The sequence below is a fragment of the Henckelia pumila genome, chromosome 2 (genome assembly GCF_033568475.1).
Source record: "Henckelia pumila isolate YLH828 chromosome 2, ASM3356847v2, whole genome shotgun sequence".
Classification (NCBI taxonomy): Eukaryota; Viridiplantae; Streptophyta; class Magnoliopsida; order Lamiales; family Gesneriaceae; genus Henckelia; species Henckelia pumila.
Genome location: NC_133121.1, coordinates 4,078,711 through 4,094,860, shown reverse-complemented (window position 1 = coordinate 4,094,860; position 16,150 = coordinate 4,078,711). Strand labels below are relative to the sequence as shown.

The 16,150-nt window shown below is 31.6% G+C and overlaps 2 protein-coding genes across 2 annotated transcripts; both read right to left on the bottom strand.

Annotated features, from left to right (window-relative positions):
- Nucleotides 1–2,640: 2,640 nt before the first annotated feature.
- On the bottom strand, nt 2,641–7,146 carry LOC140884328 (uncharacterized). The gene is made up of 17 exons (XM_073291050.1): nt 7,107–7,146; nt 6,855–6,908; nt 6,692–6,746; nt 6,304–6,425; nt 6,138–6,188; nt 5,927–6,040; nt 5,399–5,518; nt 5,094–5,229; nt 4,714–4,884; nt 4,414–4,575; nt 4,235–4,341; nt 4,043–4,133; nt 3,790–3,931; nt 3,511–3,664; nt 3,243–3,359; nt 2,999–3,125; nt 2,641–2,910 (listed from the first exon to the last, which is right to left on the bottom strand). The coding sequence occupies exons 4-17, from the start codon at nt 6,417–6,419 to the stop codon at nt 2,641–2,643; spliced, it is 1,878 nt and encodes a 625-aa protein (XP_073147151.1). The 5' UTR covers nt 6,420–6,425; nt 6,692–6,746; nt 6,855–6,908; nt 7,107–7,146.
- A 2,408-nt stretch (nt 7,147–9,554) lies between these two features.
- On the bottom strand, nt 9,555–13,751 carry LOC140884315 (uncharacterized). The gene is made up of 12 exons (XM_073291033.1): nt 13,639–13,751; nt 13,475–13,525; nt 12,143–12,278; nt 11,758–11,928; nt 11,493–11,651; nt 11,288–11,394; nt 11,111–11,201; nt 10,857–10,998; nt 10,608–10,758; nt 10,400–10,519; nt 9,916–10,042; nt 9,555–9,788 (listed from the first exon to the last, which is right to left on the bottom strand). The coding sequence occupies exons 1-12, from the start codon at nt 13,716–13,718 to the stop codon at nt 9,555–9,557; spliced, it is 1,569 nt and encodes a 522-aa protein (XP_073147134.1). The 5' UTR covers nt 13,719–13,751.
- Between the last annotated feature and the right edge of the window lie 2,399 nt (nt 13,752–16,150).

Sequence of the window (16,150 nt, the reverse complement as noted above, 5' to 3'; positions counted from 1 at the left end):
ATTGTTTAAAATAAGTTTTTCAAGAAACTTAAAAAATTTAATATTAAAACATGTAATATTCAAAAACTTTACAATGTCATTAAATAATAAACTAAAATGTTATAAATAGTCACTTAAATAATACTTTGCTATTTTATCAACAAAAACATCAATTATTTGACAATATACGAAACTCAAAAAATGAATGCACCAGTTGAAGAAATCCTTTGCAATATACCTAATCATACCCACCAATAAAAAATATCACAATCATTCCTAAAAAAATCAAAAAAATTAGAAATAAAAATAAAAATAATATGTAAGTCTACGAAATCTAAGAATTAATAATGAAAAAGAGTGGTGAAAATTTTGAAACACAAGAGTCGTTCTCTATTAATTATAATGCAATGTGATTGGAACATCAGATTTGGAGAAAGATGACTGATCAAATATGCAGTAATACTATTTTTTTTTTGGAAAAATCATGACATTTAAAAAAATTTTATGGCACACAATTTAGGAATGGAAGCGGAGCGGGTCTGGGGCGGGTTTGGGCAAACCCGAGACCCGCCCCAACTCCCCTTGGACCGGCCCCGTCCCGTGAATCCGGCGGGTCCAATCCGGGTTAGAACAAAAAATATTATCACAATTTAAAATGAATCATTTTTTATTTAATTAATAATTAAGAACTAAAGAAATTTTATAATAATATATTTTCATATTAAAAATATCATGATATATTAAAATCATTTCAACCTAAAAATATTATAAACTCAAATTATGGATAAAGTATTGATTATTTAATATAAAAATATAATTATATATTATTTTTTTTGACTCGATATAATTATATATATATACATATATATTTTATATTTATATATTAATATATATATTTTTGGCAGGGCGGGTTCAGACAAACCCGGGACCCACCTCAGGCCCACATGTGGACTTGCTTGGCCAGGTCTAGATCCGCTTCGCCGGGCCGGGTTCGATGCGAGATCGGGTTTATACCCGACTCATTGTCATCTTTAGCACATGAGATACACTAATAATAGTTTATGAATTTTTTTTGGCCTCTTTTTTGGACCTGGACGTGAGGTGGTGGACTCATTCGCGTCATGCCAGTCCGGGCCTGAGTGGAAGCAGATAAATCATGAGTCGAGGAAAGATGGAATGAAGGGATTCATTCTAAGGGAAAGCTTTGCATTTTACCGGAAATGATTGAAGATATAGTAACGATATATTTAAAATTAAACCCAAATATTAGGTAAGAATTGGTTTTCATTAATCATACAACCCGAATTACATCATGTTTCGTTTGCGTTTTCATTTTCTCAATGAGCTCCCAACATACTATTATTTTGTGTGTGCAACTGATAATGGTTGAACCAAAGTAGAATTATTCTTTTTTGCCTTTCTTTCTGTTTAATTAATTACTGAAAAAAGCTAGTTTAGTTGGTGGGTTCTGACTCGACTAATTTATTTAAAGAACTAATATTTCCTTGAAGATTATGATAGTTTTAAGATAAAATTTTGAATGATCTCAAAATGGTTACTGATTTATAAATATGGCATGAAATTAATATCACAAAATTGGATTGAGTTAAAGGGAGAAGATATTCCCCCATTCGGGAACATGGGAGCTAAACCCTCATTTTATCTCTCCTTTTTTTTCCCCCTATGGTTTTTAGAATTAGCATTCTAATATTTGATTTTAATTGCCTTTGCTTTGTCTACACTCAACGAATTAGAATGTCTAAAGTGGGTAATAATGCTATTAAAATATTAAATAGAAATTTGTAATTTTAGTCTTATAAATTGTCATGTCTTCGATTTTAGCGTTGTATTTGTTAAAGTTTGTTCTAATCCGATAACTTGGAATTTTTTTTTTCCTTTATTTGTCTTAAACCATTATTAAAATCTCTAAATATTATTTATTTGACATCAATGCTCTCTTACGTGGCTCATATAACAAGAATAAAACATATATCAGACATTAAAATCTACATAAATTAAAATTAAAATTAAAATAAAAGGAAACAATAAATTTTTTTCCTCTCATTTTGGAGTATTGTGGGCCGTTCAGCTTTATTTTTCCCGTAGATGAATTTTAATGTGTGTATAAATTTTACATGTGTCATGTAAAAGAATATCGGTGTCAAATAAATCATATTTTATGAAATTAGTGGTAAAGAAAAGAAAAAAAAACAAAGCCAAAAAAATTTCAAATTATTGGATAAAAATCAAATTTTGATAAGTTACAACGTGACTAATTAAATCCAAAAATTGTTCACCTTATAAAACTAAAATTGCAATTTTATTGATAGTATAAATATTGGAAGAACGTTAATATAGAGACAGCAGACTAGGACAAATTAAAAAGGTAGCAACTTGTATATTGTGTACCTTAGATTTCTCATGATTTTGACTTTAATTTGTTGTAACAAGGCTATTTAAAAGCTTTTTTTTCCCCTTCAAATGTATATAATATAGTGGCTTAGAAATAACAGTATTCTTCACGCATTTCCTTGTGAGAAATTCAGCTTGAGATAATTCATTATTAATTTTCTGATTGAATTTTTGTTTAATAGATAATTCATTAGTTATTATAAACGTACACCCATTGAATTTCTTGAAATGTCAATATTTATTACCCTTTTAATTAGTTATTATTTCACTGATATATGGGGCTGCCTCGCTCGCAGGTCCTTCGAAACGGATATAATCGTACATGACTTCTTTGAACGGTCCCGTGTTTATCGCCTGTGTTAAAAATATGGTGTTCTCGCCATCTACTAGTCGACTGCCCGAGACGTCGATGCTATAAAGATGGTATAATCCATGAATACCGTGCCTCGCGACTCCATTGTCTTTGCCGATCAGGTTTGTTGTAAAATCTGGATCTGATTCTCGATCATTGAAACGTACCTTGAAAAATATTAATTAGTAATATGGATAGAACTGAAAATAACAACTTATTCATATATAGAAACTTTGTATCATTTTTTTTTTGTACTTGTAATTCTGCACCATTAGCGGATGCAAGGGCCAATTGGAGAGTGTAGTTTTCTCCCTTTTTGACATTTTCGAGGTCGAACAAAATTCTCCTTGTTGTTGCCTCGTATTCACGATATCCCACGTTTCTGAATTATATATATTGCGGCATAATTAGTATATATTAAGTGTGTTAATTAGTATATACTATATATTATCAAAATTCTGAGAATAAAATGCTCAAAAATTAATGAAGAACATTACACCTTGTGACGTGAGCGAAAAACCAGTCTTCCTTGTAGTCACTTTTCCCGATGGTAAAATTTAAATCACCGAGGGGGTATAAATCCTTGTAGCGATACCATAATCCATATTGTCTAAACCTGTAAATTGTGAAGCACTGTTAATAGCTACCATTAGCAGTGTGTGATATTCAACGAGTTGTAATTAAGTACTTTGTAATGTACTCGAGCCCAAGCCCGCGCGACTGCACAATGGGTCATATAGCAACAATATTATCGTATCTGTACTCACCTTTCTGTGTAATTTTCGTAGAGGTGTATCTTATAGTTAGTTGGATCTGGAATGAAAAATTCAGCAGCCGTACGATCCGGGATCCCGATCTCCCACATCGTAGGACCTTTCCTTGGGGGGTTAAAGACCAAATTGTCCAGCTTAATATCAAAGCCTGCAATATTAAAATTGTATAATCGAAACTTGTTAACTGATCCATCGACTGCTTGTGACATTTTCTCCACTGAAAATGAACCGATCGAAAACCGATATATTTTCTTTTCCAGGGGAAAAAAAAACCTGGAAGAATGGTTATGTTACAATCATATTTGTAGTCTCCGATGGTTCCGGGAACCCATGCGAAGAGGCCGTATGTTCCAGGCACCACATTCTTAATCCAGAAATTTCCATCATCGTCTGCTTGTGTCCAAAATTGATAGCCCTGATACCCAAATTAATACATATTCAATCTTGAAAAAGAAATTATATTTAATGAATTGATTTTTTAAAAAAATTAAACAAGTAAATTACATATATATAGTTAATTTATAACCTTGCTTTCTTTTTGCCATGACCCTGGTTCTCCTGGGGTCGCCAATCCAACATAAGCCTCGGCTCCTGGCCGTACATCTTTATCTATGTACCTAAAATATATTTAATTTGTATATATATAATTTGTTAGCATGCATGCTCAAAATTTATCTTTAATTTGTAGAGATTTATCTAATTAAAAAAAAAAAAGAACCTGTCATAAACATGTAATTGGCCGCTTATGGCACCCCTTTGATCGGATTTCAGGAAATGTTCTGAGATGGGGAAATCATACGGCCAAAGGCGAACCTCCTCCGACGCCTGATATATATTCCAAAAATATATAAACATGCAAAATCTTCAACTTATTGCAAAAACTACATTTTTACGCACCTTTTGTTTGGCATCCTCCCAAAGTATCGAAGGATTCACCTCGGCCGAAGCATCATCAGAGTTGAAATAAACCAGAAAAGGGCCGAACACCTTTTTCCAGTACTCGTCCGCCTCAAACTTGAGAGCTTGATCTTCCCCCGCATAGTGTGTGCTAATAAACATCTACACATTAAATTATAAAATACTTCTAAATTTCCATCATATATAAATTTAATACATGTACGCGGCGCGTGAAAAACATATATAACACACTGAAAATCTAAAAATTTAATAAAAAGTTGTATGATTTTAACAACATACGGAGAGCATAGTGGGGCCAACGTGAGAGGTGAGATCTTGCTTCAAAGGGCCACCCGTTTTGAACTCGTTGCTGGGCGTTATCATCCACATCCCCGCTCCAAGCTCACTGCTTACCCATCCATGCACCTTGTTATCTTTGTTATCACATGAGTACAGATATTTATCGTCCACCTACCAAATAATCGTATCATCCATAACATCGGATATATATATATATATATATATATATATATCGATGGCACGACGCCTAAGACGTCTGGTGTCACACCAACACTTGGTCAAAAAATGGATTTAAAGTTGAAAAGATGTCAATTTATAGCACCAAGACCAAATTTGAAATAATCATCAGGTGGATTATTTCTGATTTAACGTAAACGTACCTCTCCTTTGAGCTCTGGATTGGTTGGATTAGTGAGTAGAACAGCCTCTGGATATGCGAGAACGACTCCTGTAGAGCGATCTATGGGCATTGGCATAACCCTTTGCCTTACATCCGACATGGCCATGTAGTGGAACCTATATGTATGTACATGTATGTAGGTGAACGCATAAATCAATTGAAATTTTCAATATATCTAAATTACGTACTTATAAGACTATTTTTGTGGGGATGGAGTAGGAAAGTTCATACGTAGAAATATATATGACACGTTAAAATAAAATGGTACGTAGTTATATTATATACTTGTTTGCTTGAAGCTTCAACAAAAATCGCCCTTCTTGAATGTCGAAAGCTGGCCATCCTTGGAGCTTCTCCACCACAGCATACGTATAGAATCCAGGGGAGTCACGTAACATTACAAATCTGCTTAGGTTAAGGAAAAACTGCAAATTTGGCCCGATATGTTTGTCATTTTGCGATTTTAGTCCTCTATGTTTTCATATATCAGTTTTAGTCCTGTATGTTCCGATTTTTTCCAATTTCGGTCCTTTTTATTCAAAAATGCTGATGTGGCACTGTACACGTCAGCTCCACATCAGCACTGAATTGGTGCCACGTCGCCTCCACGTCGGAAAAAGGACTAAAATTGCCATAAAAATAAAGATAGCGGACTAAAACTGAAATCTGAAAATATAAATGACTGAAATCGCAAAGTGACAAATATACAAGACCAAAAAAACAATTTTTCCTAGGTTTAATTTAAGTGATCAAAATCAAGAAATCGAAATTAAATTGCTGGAGACCACAAATTAAAGTTACATGCGTACGTGCCTTTTGTCAATATTTAAAGGAACTTTTTCACTACCAAATTCCCATCCCCTGGAGAAGGAAATTTCGATTTGATTTTCATCCTCTAGTATTACGTTGTAGCTTGTCCCAAGAAACCTACAAAATAAAAGGATCTTTCATTTCTGCATGGTTCGAAAAGAATATTGAGTCGAACGTAACAACATATATATATATCTTAGGACATGATAGTTACTTGTCCATCCGACCATGCTCGCCAGGTATATTCCAGATAACATCCCAATACCTATCAATTTAATCACAGAGTCCCCATTTTATAATTTTTTTCTTCGAAAATAAATTTGATTTTTTTTTTTAAATCTATATATATATAGATATATAATGGAAATAAAATTGTGTACCCTCTGTTATCATCTGAATTCTGAGTTTCAAGCAAATTATCACTCCCATTGTATGTAACGCTGGTCGGCACGCCACCGGGTGCTGTCAACGTGAGGCTAACAATGCCATTATACATTAGCACCTGCATGCCACATATATATATATATAGTTCTAATTAAATATTTTTCTAATAATTGAATTGAATGTATTAAGCATTTATTAGTGTTCAAATTAGTAATGTAATAAAAATCAAAATTGGTCAAGAAACTCGATTCGATTGGAAAATACACTCGCTGGGTTAAGCTATCGAATGAATTTAATCGACCTGTAAAATATGATTTAAATTATATATGGGAATGTACGTATATATAAGGGAAATTAATCAAGTACTAGGATAATTATTTTTACTTGTTCATCTTGTTGACGTACTTGCAGTCCACGAGTGATCTCCTGCCTTGCTTGTCTGAAATTTTATAACAAAATACTCAAAGATTAATAACAGTACAAGTCGAAATTATGAAATACATGGAAAAATCATAGAAAATTTTTCGACTCGCTCGTACGTACGTACGTTCCATCACTGAAATCGTAGAAAATTTGTCGAGTCCTCTCGTAGGTTCTATCACTGTACAAATAACAAGCTAATTAATTATTAATGGTATATATACGCATTAATATAATTTCATAAAAAAAAATATGTATTGACACACATGAACCGCGATCAAAATCCCTAGCTAAAAAGAGAGATATATCAAAATTAATATTTATATTTGTCAAGTACTCACCCTCGAATGCAACCAAGTACAAAGAATAGTTGTGTTACCACTCTTATCCACCCAAATATTAACTCGAGCCGCCTCTCGATCCACCACTTTCCCATTTTTACCTGCGGAAATACCACAAGATTAGCCGTTTAACCACGTAAAAGGACGTCGTATCGTAGCGATCATTAATTCTGGCCGGTGTCGCGGCAAGAAAATATATCATTCTTCTTTAAAGTTCTTGGTTTTCTTTACTTTGAATGTATTTCATGATGTTCTTCATTTGTTTAGACCTTCGGCTTCTAGTAAATAAACGAATTCAGTGATAGATCGAGAAGAAAAGAAAGGGTACCTATGAAATAAATGCTTAGAAATGAATTTACATAGGGCTTTTACTATATATATATATACATATGACATGAAGATCTAGAGAGTATTTAATTAAATTATTTGATTCGAATTTTCAATCTTATTTTGAAGGAGAATTAAATTGTAGAGATGCAAATATGATAAAATTGTAAGTAGAATTCATGAGTCGTGCGGTATTAAATTAAAGTGATTTTTGTAATCTTTCATCCGATTCAGAAATTTACAATTAAATAATCGGAAATTTTATTTTAGATTCATGCATAATCGGAAATTTACAATTAGTAATATCCTTGACTATTTTCCAGATTATATCATCTATTTTTGAACTATAGAAATGTGAAAAACATTAATGGTTACATGTACCACTAAAATTGTATTATAAGAAATAAAAATAAATCATCTTGTTATATATATATATATATATTTATATATATATATATATATATATATATCGTCAATATAGATATGTATTTCTTTTTTTTAGTACATATAGATATGTATTAATTTCTTGTTTGAGACGTATGATGATTTTTAATTAATTTATTGATTATGTCATTGTGAAACGGCATTAGTTGACGGCCATATGGTCAACCTCTACCTGGTCAAACTTCGAATTAAAATCTTGAAATACAATTAATTAATTGGAATAAGATTTTTTGTGTTCGTAATCACAAAATAATTACTTGTTGAACCCCAAAAACTCAATCGATTTTACTTCACGGGGGCTGTCGGCATTCTGTGAATAAATTATATATATAGTTAAGAATTATGTAGGTTCACTTGTCAATCCTAAAGAGTCGTAAACTGATGTTTAGTTTATGTAGGAAATTTATTTATTTATTTTTTATTGTGTGCTTGTTTTTTTGTGATCTTGATTTTTATGTTAAAAATCAATAAATTTATTTATGTATTTTTCGATTTTTAGCAATTTTAATTTTTTTTATCGATAGGTGTGACATTACAAGATAGTGTTGGTATGACATTAAAAGATCAGTGTCACATACACTATCATTTGATTGGTACAATATCGGCATTATTTCGAAAAAATAACTAATACTTTTTTTAAAAAAAATAAAGATAGATAACTAAAACTAAAATTGATTAACATATATAAAAGACCAAAATGAATGACACTACGTGAACACCGGCTGGCATAGCTCCTTGTACAACCAATAAATAAAATGACGTGCTTGTCAGCAGTGCTTATGTATGTGTTCGTGGTGGTTGCGCAAAATATCAATACTATATATATATATATATATATATATATATAGAAAGTAAGAGAGTACACGTGCGACACATGCACATGAAAAATGTATAACTAGATAAATGTTTATTAATATCTAATAGATAATAAAAAAAGAGATATCAGATTGATATATTAATTAACACATAGTATGATTAATTAGTGGTAAGTTAATAAAGTAGAAAATAAAGGATATAAAAAGAAATTGACAATTCAAAGTGATATATTTATATATATAAAAAATGTTAGATTAAATATATGCATATGACTAAATAAAATTTTCCCATTTATAAAATGTCAATTAAATAGCGATAATTAATGGTTAGTTCTCAAAATGTTAACTAAAAATCAAATTTCATTTGGACATGTATTTTAAAATGTTTTTAGTGTTTTATAAATGAAAAAAACTTAAAATATGCGTTTGAATACAATTTTTGTAAAAAAAATTTTAAAAAAGTTTCTCCAAATGTAGTTTTTAAAGAATACTGGAGAGGTGTTTTTAGATGTTTTTAGATTAAAACTATTGAAGGCAAATATAACAACATTATTTTTGAATGTTCAAATATTTATATAGAATAGTTGTCCAAACACATATTTATGCTCAAAACAATTTTTGAAATATTTTATAACAAGTTTTTATAAAAAGTACCTCATCTCCAAATAATAAATATTTTACTCCAATTTCCTGAAATTTAATACGCAAAAGTCGGACATAATAGCAAGTCTCGTTTGTACTAAATATATGTCGTAATGTACGTAGGGGCATCAGAAACATCAAACCCCTTTCACGAAAATAAATTTTCGAAATAGAATATACCGAATGTTAATTTAATTGATAATTTATATATTTTTGAGATCATGATTCGCAAATCATACCATAGGCAGCTTAATTAACCTAAGTTGCAGGTCCTTCTAGACGGATATAATCGTACATAACCTCTCTGTACGGCCCCGAGTTTACTGCTTGAGTCAAGAAAATTGTATTCGTGCCATCGACTAGTCGACTTCCCGCGATCCCGATACTGTAAAAATGGTAGAGACCATGGATGCCATGCCTCGCCACTGCGTTATCCTTGCCTATCAATGTGGTTGTAAAGTGCGGAGGCGAATTTTCATTGTTGATGCGCACCTTGAAAAAATTAATTTGTACAGTGATCCGAATCAGTAACAATTTAATGTAATTTAATTTAAAATATATGGTTTAATTGAGATTAATATCCGAATCATGTTAATTGATATATATGTATATTTCGTACTTGTAATTTGGCTCCATTAGCTGACGCAAGGGCTAGCTGGAGAGTGTAGTTTGCTCCTTTGCTAACATTTCGGAGGCCGAACAAAATTCTCCATGTAGTTGCTTCAAATTGTTTAATTCCTATGTTCCTGAATTTCGTTTTATACAATCCAACAAATATTTTTATATTGGAAAACGAAGTTTATATCATTTATGGAAAAATGGTTGGAAATATAAGTTGGTCTGATTTTGATTTATGCTCTTTTTTTTTTAAGTCTTTTTTGGACCAAAAGGTTGATATAGTTCTAGACATGTCATCAATATATACCCCGCTCAAAAATAGTAAAAAAAAAAAAAAAAAAATTGAAATTGCATAAAAAAAAAATTATAAAACAAAAAACAAAGTTTTATGCACCAAAACTGATCAAATGAGACTACAAACAAAATCAGACCATTTCTTAAATTCCCTATATATCTATATAAAATATTATATATTTTTCTCGTACCAGCTTGTGACGTGCGCAAAAAACCAGTCTTTCCTGTAATGGCTTTTTCCAATAGTATACACTAGATCAGATGTGGGATACAAGTCCTTATAACGACTCCATAAACCGTATTGTCTGAACCTGAAAATCATGAAGAGAATAATGTGTCTATAATGACTAATTAAACAATAAAGAATCAAAGATTGCATCATTTTAATTAGATAAAAACCTTTCAGTGTAAATTTTATATGGATGGATCTTATATACTGGATTGGGAATAAAAAACTCAGCAGCCGTTCGATCAGGGATTCCGATCTCCCACAGCGTAGGACCGACCCTTGGAGCCTCAAAAACGGCATTGTTCAGCTTAATATTTGAGCCTAGGATTCAATATTAGACATGATTTTATAACCAAAATATATATATTTTGGATTCGACAAGGAAAAGAATATACAGCTAGAGCAATATTCAAAATAACCTGGCCGGACGATGATGTCCGTCGGGTGTTTGTAATCTCCGACTGTTCCAGTGAGCCATGCAAACAAGCTGTATGTTCCGGGGATCACATTCTTGATCAAGAAATTTCCTTTATGGTCCGTTTGTGTCCAGAATTGATAACCCTAAAGCCAAACATACATATTTAGCTAGCTTTCAAAATATATAGTTAATTGTCTTTTTTTTTTTTATAGTAATCTCGATGGAGGGAAATTAAGTGGGATTATATATATTAACCTTGCTTTCAGTTTGCCATGAGCCTGGATCCCCTACGGGTGCCAATCCAACATGCGCCGATGCGGCTGCCACAGGTTGCTTATTTATATATCTACACAAAAATATAGTTTAATTAATTAGAGGACTAAGATCCAATTTACATGATAAAAATGGTTTTTTTTTTCCGGTTGAAATTACCTGTCATGAACAAGTAGTCGGCCGCTTAATGCACCTCTTTGTTTGGATTTAAGGAAGTCTTTCGAAAGAGGAAAATTATATGGCCAGCTAGCAACCTCCTTCGACATCTGTGTAATATTACCACCAAAATAATCTTTTTTTAAGCTTAATATCTTCTATATATACTTGAGCGTGGATCAATGGAAATACAGATCGTGTAAGGTACCCTCCGCTTGGCGTCGTCCCAAAGTACCGAAGGGTCGGTCTTGGCCGAAACATTTGAGTTGAGATAAACAAAAACAGGACCAAACACTTTTTTCCAGTAATCTTGTGCATCAAATTTGGGAGCAAGATCCTCCCCAGCATAATGTGGGCTTATAAATATCTGCGTGTACGTACGTACAACATATATTAATTAGCTAGCCACACTCATTAAAACTCTAAGAATAACAAACAAAATATATAAAAATTATATAGAAATAAGTACTTACTGAGAGCATAGTAGGGCCAATATGAGAAGTGAGATCTTGCTTTAAAGGGCCACCGATTTTGAACTCGATGCTTGGCGTTATCATCCACATTCCCACACCTATATCATTTCTCACCCATCCGTGAACCTTGTTATCTTTGTTATCACATGTGTACAGATACTTGTCGTCCACCTATAAATGACGACCGCAACGCCGATGCATATATAATCCATGTAAGGTACTATAAAATGAGTAAATTTATATATGAGGCTGATTACGGGCAAATATTTCATATTATATATACATGTGGTTTCGCGTACGTGACAATTAGTACATGATTGAAGACTAATTAGATCGATCGATCGAGTATATATGTAAAATGTATCATAATCCATATATTAATTACCTCTCCTTTGAACTCTGGATTGATTGGATTCGTCAAGAGAACAGCTTCTTTATACCCAAGGACTTGGCCATTTCTGCGGTCTATCGGCATTGGCATGAACCTTTGCCTCTCATCCGACATAGCCATGTAATGAAACCTATATATACATATACTCGGTCGATTATTTATATATTGTTGCACTTCGAGCAAACATGAAAATATAGTTTTAGAATTAACTATTAAAATTACACATTACAGAAATCTCCCTACAAGGCAATCGGAATTATTTATGACGTTGCATGAAAACTTTTTACCAAAATTATATTAGTGTTATTCCATGATGAACTATATGAAAATAAAAAAGTGGAAAACAAATGCATTAATCTTTGTATACGAACTTATTTTCTTGAAGCTTGAACACAAGTCTAGCTATTTGGATGTCCAGCGCAGGCCACCCTTTGAGCTTCTCGAACACAGTATAAGTGTAGAATCCAGGGACGCCTCGCAACATTACGAACCTATATATATGTTTAATACTTATCAGAAAGTTGTGCTCGATCGAAATAATGAAATTATTATAATTTAAATTTATATACTTTAGAATATATATTTGTTACCTTCTATCAACATTCAAAGGAACTTTCGCACTACCAGTTGTCCATGTTGTGGCGAATGAAATCTCAGTTTGCTCTGGATTTTGCACAATCACTTTATAGTTTCCTTGTAACCTGATCATATCATTAAGATTCCGTTTGGTATCATGCATGGAATGTACGATAGATGAATAAAAACATGATGATATGTGGATAAGCAAGACATATATATAAATAATATGTTGTTTTGTATGTTTTTTTATTTTGTAGGATTATTGTCTTTGTTCTCTTAATTACCATTGTCAATTTCACACAATTTCACTTATATGACACTCATCCTCCACTAATACCATTGGTTAAGAGGTATTTGTCATCAAGTTTACATCTAATGTTATACCGGGTCATAAGATATCATTGGGTTAACAAAAAAATGAGAAAAACATGGGATGAGTAAAAATTTGTGTCTCATCATACTTTCATCTCATGCACCAAACGGTGCCTAAGAGAATATAAATTAAATCAGGCCTGGAGTAAGCTAATGGCTGACCTATCATCCACCCGCACGGTAGCCCGGTTCCTATGATTACCTCATCATACACGAAAATTTAATCTGGAATTCAATTATTTTTATAGCCTTCTTTGGTATTATATCCGTGGTTCTCAATCCGACTCAACTCGAACTTTCAGATTCAATGTGTATTATCAGACGATAAAAAAAAAAAAAAAAAAAAAAGTGCACTGTCAGAGAAATATAACTTACTTCTCCATAGAAGTGTTTTGTCCTGGCTTGTTCCAGACGACATTCCAATAGCTATCAATTTAAATTTCACAAATTTAAGACCTCTCGTGAGAGAAAAATATTAAAATGATATCATGAACTTAAATAAAACAGAATTATAAATTCACGCATTATTTAATTTGTACCCACGATTATCTTCTGCATTTTGGGTTTCAAGCAAATTGTCACTCCCTATATACGTTATGCTTGTCACATGGCCAACCATGGAGAATGTAACATTAACTATGCCATTATTCAGTACCACCTGTAACATATATATTAAATGATTTTTATTCTTCATCAAATCATAAAATGGAAATATATATAATTATATTTTATATAAGATATAGATAACGTACTTGTCGACCTTGTTGAAACAAATGCACTCCCTGAGATTGCAAAACATCTTCGGTGTCACCTTCTGTTATTGATATTCTGCCATGGAGATTAACCACGTTAGCAATCACCGGAACACGTCTAGATTCACAAAATTTTAGAAATTGAAAACTTATATGTATTTATTAATTTTTTAACAAATCATGTGAAAATAAATCGAGCAAATCATCTATATATATATATATGATATATACGTCGACCACGAAATCAAACTGACGAGATTATCAATCAATTTATTCGAGCTAGCTAGGTGCGCACCTCGTCGAGTTTTGAGAATCTGCAAATGCAAATGAGAGCAGTGAAAGTATTCCAATCCACGTAAAAATTGATTTCAAGGGCTGTGGTGATGTTCCCATTCTTGTGTACATTAATCAATAGCTAGCTTCCTGGACATTTATAATATGCAGAAAAGTAAATTATTGCTATCTAATAGCTATGTGGTTTTATTGCATACAATATAAATAATAATAAATAAAACAAATGAGTTATATATGTTTTAACATTGTTTTAAAACTGGCCGTAATATTGCTTGGTAGAGTTTTCAAACATTTTGAGAAAATATATAACGGGAGATTATATTGAAAATGTGATTTTTTTTTTTAACCGTTGATATCCATGTTATGTAAGAATTTATTTAATTAGTGATACATCATCAATTCTATGAGGTCTTTAAAATTTTAAATATAAATTATACCAATTATAATATATGTATAACAATAGAGCATTTGTAAGAACAATTAATAACACGGTAATATTATGTTAATGTATAAATGGGATGAAAATGACATGAATTACGCTTAATTCGTTTACATATATTTTCGGAGTAAGGATATTTTTGGGAAAATGCTAACAATTTCTAACTTTTTCAAGTATGTACGTATGTGATTATCAGATTATGTGTGTATTCCTGTGGATTATAACAACTTTTTTTTACATGCCGGATTTTTTTTTTTTTTTGGTTGTGCTCGAGAAATCAATGTTCTATAAGAAAACATTAAAAATAAATTATGAAAAAAATAATAATGATTTGAATATAATATTATGATCAATTTGAATTTAAAATATATTTCACATACTTTTTTTTTTTTTTGGAAGGATATTTCACATACTTTTAGCTAGCCTGATTCCTGTGACCCCCAAACGATAAATTTTTACCAAGTTGGAAAAGCTATTGCGCGAAAAAAGTCGTTATTTCATACCCTAATGCAGCAGAATTATGGACTAATTACATTACTCCCCTTTGTCCAATAAAAATCATTTTCTTACCCTTAATTCAATTTCTTGTCTCCATCTCTGTTCTCACTATTTATACACTTTGAAATTGAGATTTATGGGTTTTTGGGTCCGTGTGGACCTATCTTAAAATGAAGGGCTTCCATGAAAGATATCAGATACAAGAAACATATATATGTATGTATATATATTGTATGTATATGGCCAAAAAAAACATTACGTTGGGAGAATAAGTTAGAGGTGGTGATAATAATCGAGAGGGAAATCAAATTATATATATATGACAATTTTCAGGAAAGTAACCTTTAATTTGTATTTATCGCATTTATTCTAATAATATTGATATTGCAAGGTGCATGATTTGTTGAGAAAAGGTCCGAAAATGAGGCTCTAGTTTAGGTGAATGGAAAAAATAATTGAAACATTTCCAAAAGAGTGGAAGCAGATAAATCGTGTTTGACTCAAACAAAGATGGAACGAAGGTGTCAATTCTAAGGGATAACTTTGTGTGTTTAATTTACCCAAAATTATTGATGATATAGCTAGGAACGATATATTTAAAACCCCAAAAATTAGGTAATAAGAATTGGTTTTCATTAATCATACAACCCGAATATCATGTTTCGACAATAGCACTTGATGGCTCTTTCATTTTTCTCAATGAGCTCCCAACATACTATTATTGTAGAAACTTATGGGAGAATATAATTTTCATTTCATATATCCCAAAAAATTGTTAGAAAATGAGACTTGAACCTAACTCACCTCAAAAGCTCCTTGTATATATAAAGGACTCCCAGATTATTTAGTCAACCGATGTAGAACACAAACTAAGACATCAATCTGATACCATGTTAAAAATTGACTTGAACATAACTCACCTCAAGAGCTAGCTCTTGAGGTGAGTTATGTTCAAGTCAATTTCTAAAAAAAATGAAGTAAGATAATGACATAATATACAAAAGAAGATATAATATATATATATATATATATATTAATTTAATAATTATTTAGTGAACTCAATTGATT

Bases quoted from the DNA above. Each gene is read 5' to 3' on its own strand.
- LOC140884328 (XM_073291050.1), bottom strand. From the start codon at position 6,419: ATGTATAATGGCATTGTTAGCCTCACGTTGACAGCACCCGGTGGCGTG. The intron at 5,519-5,926 runs GCACGTACGCAT...TAACCTAAGCAG, and splicing joins CCTTTAAATATTGACAAAAG to ATTTGTAATGTTACGTGACT. The intron at 2,911-2,998 runs GTACAAAAAAAA...ATATTTTTCAAG, and splicing joins CTAATGGTGCAGAATTACAA to GTACGTTTCAATGATCGAGA.
- LOC140884315 (XM_073291033.1), bottom strand. From the start codon at position 13,718: ATGGTTGGCCATGTGACAAGCATAACGTATATAGGGAGTGACAATTTG. The intron at 11,652-11,757 runs GTAAGTACTTAT...ACGTACACGCAG, and splicing joins TTGGCCCTACTATGCTCTCA to ATATTTATAAGCCCACATTA. The intron at 11,202-11,287 runs GTAATTTCAACC...ATTTTTGTGTAG, and splicing joins CGACTACTTGTTCATGACAG to ATATATAAATAAGCAACCTG.